Source organism: Girardinichthys multiradiatus, chromosome 15, assembly GCF_021462225.1.
Source record: "Girardinichthys multiradiatus isolate DD_20200921_A chromosome 15, DD_fGirMul_XY1, whole genome shotgun sequence".
Lineage (NCBI taxonomy): Eukaryota > Metazoa > Chordata > Actinopteri > Cyprinodontiformes > Goodeidae > Girardinichthys > Girardinichthys multiradiatus.
In genome coordinates this window covers 14,939,812-14,951,399 of record NC_061808.1, presented here as the reverse complement: position 1 = coordinate 14,951,399, position 11,588 = coordinate 14,939,812, and the positions used below count along the sequence as shown (strand labels likewise).

The window sequence follows — 11,588 nt, the reverse complement described above, 5'->3', positions numbered from 1 at the left end:
CTAACAAACTGAAACCTGATGCACTGCTGTTGTAAAACGTCTGTGGTACTTGAAAATCTGCTGTTCTTTAGAAAGACTTTCACAGCTTGTGTAAATCCAAAATTCATAATCTCATTTTCAGTCAGTTAGAGTCTCATTGTTAACAGTATTAATCAATTAAATATCAATTCGTCTGTTTAAAAATCGTTAATGCAAATGTCTAAAGTTAATAACATCCTTGATGAGTGCATGGAAACTGGAGGCTGTAATTTTACAAAAATAAGTCAGGACACAAACACACATGTGGATCCTCACCAAGCTTTATTTACATGCGCACCATTTCTTATACAAAGTAGATTACAATAAAAAAAAAAGAGAATACAAAGGTAAAATACCCACTAACATTGAGCTGAGAAGAAACAAGATTAATAAAGGGCAAAGTTCAGAGGTGTGTGGAAAGAAAAAGTTGTCCTGGGCTTCTTTAGAGAGAATGATAAAAAAGGTGATGTCCCAGAGGTCATTATGGTATCTAGTGGTATCATTTTATTATATAACTTTACTTCAGCACATGATGTAAAATATCTATGCAAACTGAACACTGTGCTAGAATGGAGCAGACCATTAAGTGGCTGTCTTGAAAGGGAAGCTCCACTGTAACTTAGTAAAGAGCTAAGAGCCCTTTACACTAACTGTTAAAAAATGTCAGGAACACCTATTCTGGATTGAGATGCAGTTAATCTGGGATCAATAACCCAATCTTTACACAAGAAAGGGTTAGAGCGTTCCCAAGATTCACCTTGTCAGTGTTAAGCTGTGCAGATGAATTTTGAATGAATAGCAGTTTATCTAGGTTCTCCCTGCCAAGACGAATGGTAGTGTTCTGGAAATGTTGGATAAAATGAGGTGTTGGACGTTCCAGCTTCAAGTACATTAAATGGCTTCTTACTAAGAGCACCAGGCAGGACGTTTACAAGAAATATCCAAGGACGCTTATCCTGGACATGCATGTATGTGGATATGCATGTACGGTGGCCCTAGCGCCGTAATGTATCAGGCTTTTGCAATATAAAGAAACAGAACTTTTAAAAATCTAATTGTTTTCCCACATATAATGTCTTCTATTTCCTGTGCAATGTGAACAAAAACCAAACAAATTTATCACTGAAAAAAGTTGTCCCAAAAGGGTTTTCCTGACATTTGCTCAATTTGTTGCTCAATTTTAGAAATGACCGGGTTTAGAATTACATCTGACAGAAACTCTGCGGGGTCACCTCAAGAGTGCTGTGGATGGGAGACCTGAGAGATCTAAAAAACTTTTGCAACGTAGAGTATTGTCGAATCAAGATGTGGGTGTTTTAGCAAAGTCTTAATTTATGCAACTAGATTATTGCACCTTTTAATTCCTTTAATGTAATATATTGGTTTGCTCTACAGTTGAACTGCATACAATGAATACACCACTATATGTGGATCAGGTTTAGAAATAACTTCTAATGATTTGTTTTTGTTTACATAACCAAAACCTGTCAGTTTAACAGGGGAGTGTACACTTTAGAGAGCAACTTTAGGTATAAACCTATAAAAACGAGAATGATGGCACAAGCGTTCCTATGCAAGTCTTGATTTTTTATTTTAAAAAATGTGTGTGTGTTTGGGTGCTAAAAATCACAGGATTCTTCTCTATATTCTAATTGTTAAAGGGACGGAAGGGTCGAGTTAAATCATGCATTAAAACCTCAGATTGCACAGCTGCTATTTTAGCCAACCATGCACAACGACTTATCTGCTTCAAAATGATATACACAAATCTGTACACTATTATACAAAGCAAGGAATACACTTCATGTCACTACCCCAAAATAGGATAGGGGTATCACGGTTTCCAGATGCTACAACAATGGTGCTTCCGACCATTTAAAGAAAGAAAAAAAAGTTCAACAGTTAAATCGCTGGTAACAGTGTTCCCACACATCCGGCGCGTAACGTTGTTTCATGTTTCTTCAACTACAGAGGTATCACAAAAACCCAAGGATCAAGTACTAAAATGAGTATATAAGACAAAACAGCAAGTAATATATGCATTTGTCACACAATTCATGATGCATAAAGACGTCCATGCATACAGGCCAACAGTGCTGTATGCACCACGAGATATTACACATCCTCGTGAGAAAAATCCAACTGAAATCGACGCGGTAAATAAACGCACACACGCATTGACACTTAAGTCGGGAGATACAAGAAGTCACCTACAGGAGCACCAGGCGTGTCCATGAGGAGGTGTGTGTGTCTATCATGAGTTCAACATGAGGAAAGAAACTGCAAAAAACAAACAAAAAGCAAGAATAAAATAACAAGACATGCGTGACTTAATAATCCTGACATTTATCCTCCCTTCTATGCTTCATCTCAACGACTACAAGTTCACAGGTTACAAGTTCACAAGCACAAAGTATTAGATTTTATTATCAAGAAATTTTAAATGTAATACCATTACAATGTGACTGGAAAGCCTCCCTTTCCCCCCTGAGTGATTGTGTATATGCATAATGAACTCCGCAATCTGTTTGACGAGAAGAGCTTTAACACAGATCCCTGCTTATAGATTTTTTTGTATATGTAAAAGATGTGTGTGTGCGTGTTTGTTCATGTGCGTTTTGGCTGCCAGCATACCCTACTGTTTGTTTCAAGTGAATTTGGCAATATACAGACATAGCTTATTGTTTTTTTTTTTTTTTTTTTTGCTCAAGAAACAAGTGGCTTCTAGAGGAATGAGGCTGAAAAAAAAACCCCTTGCTGTCTTTTTCGCTCTGGCTGCGCTACACGTGGCTGCAGCTCTGGGATTCTGCCAGTCGAAGATTAAGCAGAACCAAACAAAAAGCAGGTAAAACAACAGGCGCAGCTTGCTCTCAGGACATGATTTAACACTGTTCATATAGCACCTGTAGTGATGTAGAAATGTTCACAACACTAGGATACAGGTTTCCTTTTGGCTACATCATGGGTTGCAATAAACAAGCTCAACAGAGCTCCCCAGAAGCTTTTACAACAACAAAAAAGACATTTTAAATCTTTTCTCCTCCTTCTTTATGCACACTTTGGTGTACACAAGGATGAATCATACGATGCAGTTTTTAGCTGATTAGTATGCTGCAGTTTTATGAATTCAAGCAAAACAGTAAGTGCATTGCATAAACTTTAGGAATTTCAACTTCTAAGGTTTCTTAGGTTTTTGCAAAGTTTCAGTTTGTATGAGTGTCTGCAAAAACTGTATGCACAACCACTCAGTAAGAGCCTCTTCATTTTACCAATGCCAATCTTATTTCTATTGTTTTTATACAAACATGATCAATCCTGAAACATTTTTGCTAAAACAGAATGATGCCAAAAAACAAACAGGAAACAAATAAAATAACAGAACAGATGGATTTTTTTTTGTACGTAAAACATCCCACATCCCGTCTTGATTTGTATCTATTTTTTTGTCTTTAGTGGGAACAACTGCACCATGATCTCTAATGTCTTCCCCTGACTTTTAGTCCTTGATTCCACCTCAACATATTTCTGATAAGCAGGGTCTCCTGATCGGATGTGAAAAAAAGAAAATTGCATAACTAAGTTTTTAGCAAGCTTGTTGAGCATTTTTCACAAAGTTTTTTTCTTTCACAGGAGGCTTTTTGGGCTGAAGTGCAGCATCTTTAAAGTTTGTCAGGTCGTCCATGGTTCACCAGTGTGGGAGCAAAGGTAAAGCTTGTGAGAGGAAGTCTACTTCTGTAAACACAGGGTTTATATTTTACATTGTGCTGATGGCTGGTTTGGCAACAAAGGGAGGTTCTGCCTGATCTCCTCTTGCACCACACAAGTCAGACCTGCAGAGATAAAAAAAAAAACATGTGTAAATCAACTGTAGAGTGAACAAAATCATTATATGTTCAGTATTGTTGCATAATGTCAAACATTTCAGTTAGAGAAAGACCGATCAGTCAAATATCAGAATACAAATGAGTATATATTGTTTGGAAATTTGCATCTGCAAGCTAGTGTATCTAAAACTGGCATACAGGTCTGATGTCCATATCAGTCATTGGGTGATTTTAAAAGGGTTAACCATTAACACTGAAGTTCATTTAGTCATTAATTTTTTCTTCTTAACCCTGCAAGATATTGTTAAAATCTGGAAAGATTCCATGTTGATTATAGGGCTAATAACCTGAAAAAAGAATTCTCACTCTCTTGCTCTTTTTGTGAGTTTGGATTGGGGTTGCTCACGTCCAGTCCTCGAGAAAAACTATCCTTTCTTCAACACACCTGAATCTTAATTCCCTGCACAGTGTGTCATTCAGCTCTGCAGAGGCCTGGTAACGAGTCATTCATTTGATTCAGGTATGTCTGAGAAGAAAATATCTGAGAAGGGATGCATTTAAAAGTTGCACGACGGTCGCTCTTAAGGACTGGACCAGGACACCCCTGGTTTTGATTAACCAATTAATATAATCTACCTGTTAACAGGTAAAGACTTTTCTTTTCTTTTCTATTTAAATGAATGATTTCCTTTTCAGGTAAAGTAGGCGTTACTATGGACACATGCTAGAAATACTTTCTTTATATATTTTCTTTATATATATCTTTAGATATTTTAAATTATTCTGAAGTGGGGTTCTGTGGAGTTTTAATTAGCAGTCAGTGTCCAGCTTGCAATAGATAGTCTGAACAATCTTAGTTCCCAAATTCCCAGTAGTTCACACAAGTGTTATGTTGTAAATCTCTACAGCATTGAGTTTGTATTAGATGGTTAAACAGATGCAAGTGTCTTCCCATCTCTCACTCCACCCCATTTCCTGTCAGTCAACCTTCAAAATAAAGACCACTAGTGCAACAAAAAAAATCTATATCTGCCTACTTGAACCTCTCACTCTAGCTGTGAGCTTGATGCACCCCATGAAAACATCTCCAAAATCTCAGAACGGTGTTGACTGCAGGTTATATACTGATAGCTGATCACCACTTTACAAAAATCCATTTCAAAAACTCAAAAACTGTGAACTAGCCCTGTAATCTTGGGTTGTGGGTACAAAGTGCAGAAACAGAATTTTAAAGGCGTGCATTTTGTGTTTGGGTTACGTAAATGTCAACCAGCTGCAACAAACCTTACTTCAAACTTGATGAAGTACCTGTTTGCAAATCTTCCCATCACAAAACTTGTGGCGAACCACAATTGCTGCTTAAAATTATGGTGGTGCTAAAGCTCTAAAACTGCTAGCTTGTTTTCCAAAGCTAGCACAGAAACATTAGCAAGCTGTTGACTCAACACAGATGCAGCACCAAATTTCTGCAGAATTAAAAATAAATGTGAATTGTCAAAACATGCAAATGGCCTTTGAGAGTTAGCTAGTAAAGACTTTTTTCAGTTAGCTGTTAGCTTACATTGTTTGTTTTATGTTTCACCAATGTCTTTCCTACAAGCCTAAAGCATATTTTCATGCCGATGCTGTCTTAATTTGTAGTTGCATTTTCACACTAAAACATTAAATCACACGTCCTGATCACTATCAGTGTTACAACAATATTTTCAGTATGTGGTATAAAAACAAAAATAAAAGGTGCCCTTAGGCCAGAAAATCTTTTTGGAGACGTCATTCCTTACTTAACATCTCTGTGTGTCAATTTGTGCTTAGAAGCTATGTGGTTTACTCCATACAAATCAACCTTCATACACACTCACCTGCTCTTCTTCTTCCATCTCAGCCAGGCACCCAGCTCTGGGATGTCTGCTTGGTGCTTGTGAAGTTGCTGACTCCATTCATGTTAGCCAGGGACTCAAAATTAAATTCCAGACCATCTGCATCCATCAGATCATTCCTAATGATAGACTCCATGTCACACTCCAGGCTGCCACCGTTGAACATGTCCAGGTCCAGGTCTGTTGGGAAGCGGTCCTGACAAACTCCACCACTGCTAACTGTGCCATTTAGAAAGATCGATGTGTCAATCTGCATGGAGGAAATTCCATTACCGCCAACTGGTGACAGTAAGAGCTGTTGTTTGGCATTAGCCAAAGTATTTGCCTCGTTGACGAGGTTCAGGTCTCCGTTCAAAGACCTTGCAGTGCTCTGGTTGTGGTTGTTAGTTTGGAGCATCTCCCTGTGGTTACCCTGAAGTCCACCAGTGGTCCCAAAAGTCATAACAGGATCATTACGGACCATAACATTTCGACGGGAGTTCTGGGAAACGATGGCAGCAGCACTGGCCTGTGACATCAATGGGTCGGACTGGGTCATCATTACATCACTATGATTGTGGCTGTCAGAGTTAAGAAGGTCTTGTAGTGTTTGGCTGCCAAAGCGAGACATGCCAGTGGTGGAAAAGGATGTTTGCTTATTCTCCTGGATGGTCTGCATGGGGGACGGACGCAGAGAGGAACCTGTTGTGTAAGGGCTAAAGATGGAGTTGCTGTAACTATTACCTCCTCCATTAGAGGAGTTGTTGGAGGATGGAGATGAAGAGGAGGAAGGAGACCCTATCCCATTGGGTTTAGACCCAAAACTAAACCCTGAGGAACCATTCTGCATGGCCTGGTTGCAGGTGGTTGGTACTAGCTTGATGTTATCCAGCAAATCATCCATCAGGTCTTGTGTGATTCCATCATTAAGGTTCATTGTATTTGCCAGATCCGCCAGACGAGGCAGCTCAGTAGGCACAGGCTTCCCATTGGTCACAGTGTGTCCTGGAGACAAAGCCCTGCCGGGACTGGTGTAAATCATTGGTGAGAGAGGAGGCTCATCATCGGGCACCTCGTCTAGTTCAGGATTCGCTAAGATTGGTGAGAGGCGCCCGCTAAGTGTGCTGGCATTGGAGTTGGTTCGGGAACGGAAATCTGTCCAGGCATCCAGCTCCTCGCTGCTGCGTGATGTTGGGCTTCCCGGCCACTTAGAGGGACCTGAAGGACTGTCTCCACCTCCTTCCCCAGCTGCAGCAGCTGCAGCCTGCAGGGCAGCCTTCTTCTTAGCAGCAGCACGGCCACGGGCAGACTTGGTGTACTTGTTGCTGTTGTCCATGGAGACTGCCCTGCGCCGTGGAGCCTTGCCTCCCTTTCCTCCCTCTGGGTTGATCATCCACCACGAACTTTTTCCCGTTCCCTCATTCTGGACACGGATGAAACGACTGTGGAGTGAGAGGTTGTGCCGGATGGAGTTCTGGAACAAAAATGAAGAAATAGATTTTATTAAGTAAAGTGTGGTAACCATTTGTCAAACAAATATTCAGACCATGACTAAAACCTCTTCTGATCTTGTGAACTGGACAAATGGTTATACCCCTCTTCATAGTATTCATTTGTCTTAAATCTGCCCATATAACTTTCAAGAATAGCTCACATTACATTTAGCAACACAGATCCTTATGTCATTCCTCAGCATGACCAGATATACAAGCAAACCCAAAAGCTTATTGTTTCAGTTGCTTTTCAAATATAGACAAGCTTACACTAATGTGGAGTGATACACAGCGCTGCTGGCAGCATTGTTCCTGCTGTAGCATTGTACTGTTGATGTAACAGAAAAGAGGGACTATAATTGAGTGTCTCAGATTATAAATGACACATACAAAGAGCTTCTGTTTGTACGATCATGGCTGTTTGGGTGTGAGTTTGGGCTGGTGTGTGCTGATAAACTATGATTTATTGTGAAAGCCCAAAAGCCTCATTGTGAGGAATTTGGTGTGCACCCGAAAGACCTTGTTAATGATCAACAGTTTCATTCATAAGGTACAGATGTATGGATACACAAATGCTTCAACTGTGGACAATGTTTACACACACAGTGTTCAGCTGGACATTTGTTCATACTCTACATTGATACCGTTGTAAATGGCCATGTTTTGTTTCTGCAGTAGTTGTAAATCTGTTACTATTCATACTTCTCCAAAATATTTATCAACATTTCCATGAGTTGCTGTTTTGTGTACTGATCAGCTCATGGTAGCACAATAAACATAAAAAATAAAACCTATAAACAAAACACTTGCCCCTTATTTATCTTAGTCATATGCAGTGTTGCCTGTGTTTATTAATGAGCTTGGATGTGGGGATTTATCAAGAGGCTAAGATGCATCTGGCTCATTGAAACAGGAAAAAAGTCTTCCAAACCGTATTCATCTCAGTGCTTCCATTTGTGCACAGGATGGATGGAACAGAGAATAAAGTTCAGATGTAAAATACTTTACTTTTCCAGATTGTGTAACAACATTGTATACCTATACAAGGATTTATAAAAACACATTTACATGAGCAGAAACCTTCAGTAGATTACGTGCAAGGCAGATTAGGGGTTATATTAATGTAAGCTAGTTAGGCAGTTATTTAAGTCTTGACATTCTAGCTACATTTGAGCTGATCCTTTACACCTAAGCATAGATCCATCTGGACAGCCCTTCCCTCACATGCAAACTCCCACACAAACACTTGGAGCCATCTGGTTTGTGAGAAGCATGTATAGAACAAAGGAAATTATGAAACAAAGAATGTGACTACATAGCCATAAACTCAAATTTCAACTTAGAAGTTCTAAATTATTATAGATGTGTTTTCACTTGCTTTTCTTAAATATCACAATTAGCTCAAGACCTCTTTAAATTTCGTTTCTTGAATCACATCTCCTTTTCTTTCTATTCTCTTTCCCTCCTTTCTGTTGTTTCACATACACATAGCTCTTATGGGCCCTGAGGGATTCTGGGGCTATGTTGTATCCTCCCATATAAACAACCCAACCATCATCCACAACATGCAATTGTTTTTTTTGTCCTTGGTTTGCTTCTTATGTATATTTTTATTTCTAAACACAGAGCAGAATTCTGGGCTCAAACTAGCACAAGCTTGAGCTGTTTTCAAGCGTTTGTGGGAATAACAACGTTGTTTTCCATGAAGCGATCCCAACTTTCTAGGCAAGGTTTTAAGAACAGTTTGGTCTGACTGTTATTCTGGACATAAGCAGTTCATTCAGAGTGTAGAGGGCTTAGGTTTGGGTTACATTTTTGAATGTTACACTGGCAGACCAAACTGAACTTTTGACTCTTTGTAGAATAATTGTATCTAATGTTTTGTGACTTTAATGCATTTCATTCGTGCCATCATTTGATGCCATATTCGTGAACACTTGCTGAGTATTGTCAAATCATTAAACTTGTGCATGAGATTATGAATGGCTTGTGTGCTTGAATGCACGTTTCCCATGTGTGTGGGTGTCTATTTTGTGCAATGAGGTAAGCGAATAAGAAATATCAGTGGGACTAGTGTTTGTCCTCTGAATGCATCTCTAGAGGAGTGACGCAAAGCTGCTTCTTTACCAAACTTTTTAAAAGACACACATGCATCGGCACACATTTGTGACTAAATTTTTCCAGCCGCCAGGAACATGTCAACAGAGAGGATAGATTTAGTAAGATAAAAAAGCTTAAATTGAGAGTGATTTTTGTTTTGCCGAGCTTTTACCTGCCAGCTTCTGACAGTTCATCAATTCTTGAGGCACGCTTCATTCTACATCCCCTTATTCTTCCTCGCTGTGTCTCTCCAACAAAGACGCTGGTCTTCTGTTTCTCCTTTTGATGCCACGTGTTTCTTTGAAATGTCAAACAGCATATTTCAGGAGAGTGTGTGATGGAGTGGCAATAAAAAGAAACAGGAGGCTTATACCAGCATGAACGGTGATGGTATAAAACAGGGGATCTGGTGCCAAGTGAGGGCAAGAGTGACTGATTGTGAAAGAGGAGATGAGAAGATGATGATTGCAAGATGAAAGGATGGAAAACGTGTGTGCCATACCAGCAATAAGAACGGTAACACGGATAGCAGCACATCCTCTTACATACTTATCTAACACAAACCTTATGCTCATTACCCCTGATATACTACTCAAAGAATCACTATATGATATTTAAATTTTTTTTGTCTTTCAGTGAACAACCATTTTTTTCCTGAATGCAGACATTGAATGGGGTTAAGTGTGCTCATGGTACATCAGAGTGTGCGCAAGGTACAGTATTTTTACTACTGTAGCTTCTCTTGGGTATTCCCAAAGCCCATTAATAAAAACAGCACACTGAGACAGCAGCTCTGATTCATAGCTCCTACTAAGCAACCACAGGAGCTAAATAACAAACAAACAGTTTACAGTGGAACCCTGCTGAAACGTCTTCAGAAAAGCACAGAGACAAGGATTAAATAATGTTTTACACAGTGCATACTAGCATAAAATATCCCCAATACATTTTTTACTGCAAAATATTAATGTTTTTATTTTATTTGATTGCTTTGTAACGTGTGCTGTCGCAGCGTTTAAGGCATACTGTAGGGAGCAGATGGTTGCCAACATTTGCAAGGGCAGTTTTGCTCTACAAAAAGGATAGTTCAAGACAGTATACTGATTGTGTGGTTAACTTTATTAATTCCAGATTCAATCCAGCATCAAAGTAGGCAGGACATGTAGATGTTATAGTAACCTGTGTTTGTATGACCTTCAATCATTCAGAGTGTGTGTGTGTGTGTGTGTGTGTGTGTGTGTGTGTGTGTGTGTGTGCGTGTGTGTGTGTGCGTGTGTGTGATGGTTGGTGGGCACATGTGTAGAAATAAGTGTGTTTGAGTTGAGTGTGAGTTTGTCACCCGGAAGTGCACATTTGTAAGTGTGGCGAGAATGGTAGAGGGCCTGCAATCTACAGCACCTAAGAGCAGCAAAGGACAGGTTGACCATGGAGTAAACATTGACACCATATGACTTCTTGAAGGACTTTGGTATTGTAGCTTTTCACTGCCTAACAAAAGTATAAAAAGATTGTATTGTGGGAGCCCTATGTATGCTGATAGAGCTGAACTTGCTTTGTGAGATAGCCATGTATGTCTGTATGTGTGACCACCAGCTGCAGAATAAACCCAGGAGAACAGAGGACTTTTTGTCAGTCAGCAACATGTGGGAACAATTAATCACTGTCAGCAACCACGCAAGGAATCCCTTTTGCCTCCTTTCTCTCTGTCCTTTGATTTTTATTAGAGTGCGTAGTGAACTAATTTCTCAGATTATGTAAATCTTTATTTGGAAGTCTTCAATAAAACAATTCAAAAGGATTGTAAGACCTCCTGAAGAATTACACCCATGTCTAAGGAAAGCTTGTGCTGTAAATGTAATAAACCTCCTAAAGGTAATTCTCAGGCAGCATTCTCTGATTGGTCCAGATGATTCTAAGTGCTCTTTGTAATTGGTTGTATCCATCCCAGCTCAAGCAGTGATGATTGGTGGAGTGAAATTGGCTGATGTAGCCAGGCAGTACAGAAAGGGTGGGTATTCATGCCGTTGCATGTGTATTTCATCACCCAGCTACATCACATGTCTGAACTCAAATATGACCGGGTCAGTTTCACCGTACCAGGTTCCATGCTCTCTGTGTAAAAAGCGCACCCACCTTTACTTGATGTTTCAAAAATTATGGAGAGAATGGACAAAACATACATGCATTCAGTGATAAAGCCTAAAACTGGACCAGCTGAAAGGTTGAAGTGCTCTAATCTTGCAGAACTCTTTTAGATTACAGCCTAACCTCTCTTAATTCTGTTTTCACTGCTGTGA

The 11,588-nt window shown here is 39.6% G+C and overlaps 1 protein-coding gene across 1 annotated transcript in view; it reads right to left on the bottom strand.

Moving 5' to 3' along the window:
* Positions 1-283: 283 nt before the first annotated feature.
* Positions 284-11,588, bottom strand: part of foxo3b (forkhead box O3b) — a 51,689-nt gene continuing 40,384 nt past the window's right edge. Inside the window, exons 3-4 of the mRNA XM_047387822.1 lie at positions 5,702-7,172; positions 284-3,848 (exon numbers count right to left, since the gene is read on the bottom strand). Coding sequence (XP_047243778.1) covers positions 5,721-7,172 — 1,452 coding nt within the window. The 3' untranslated portion in view covers positions 284-3,848; positions 5,702-5,720. The remainder of the gene's footprint in view (positions 3,849-5,701; positions 7,173-11,588) is intronic.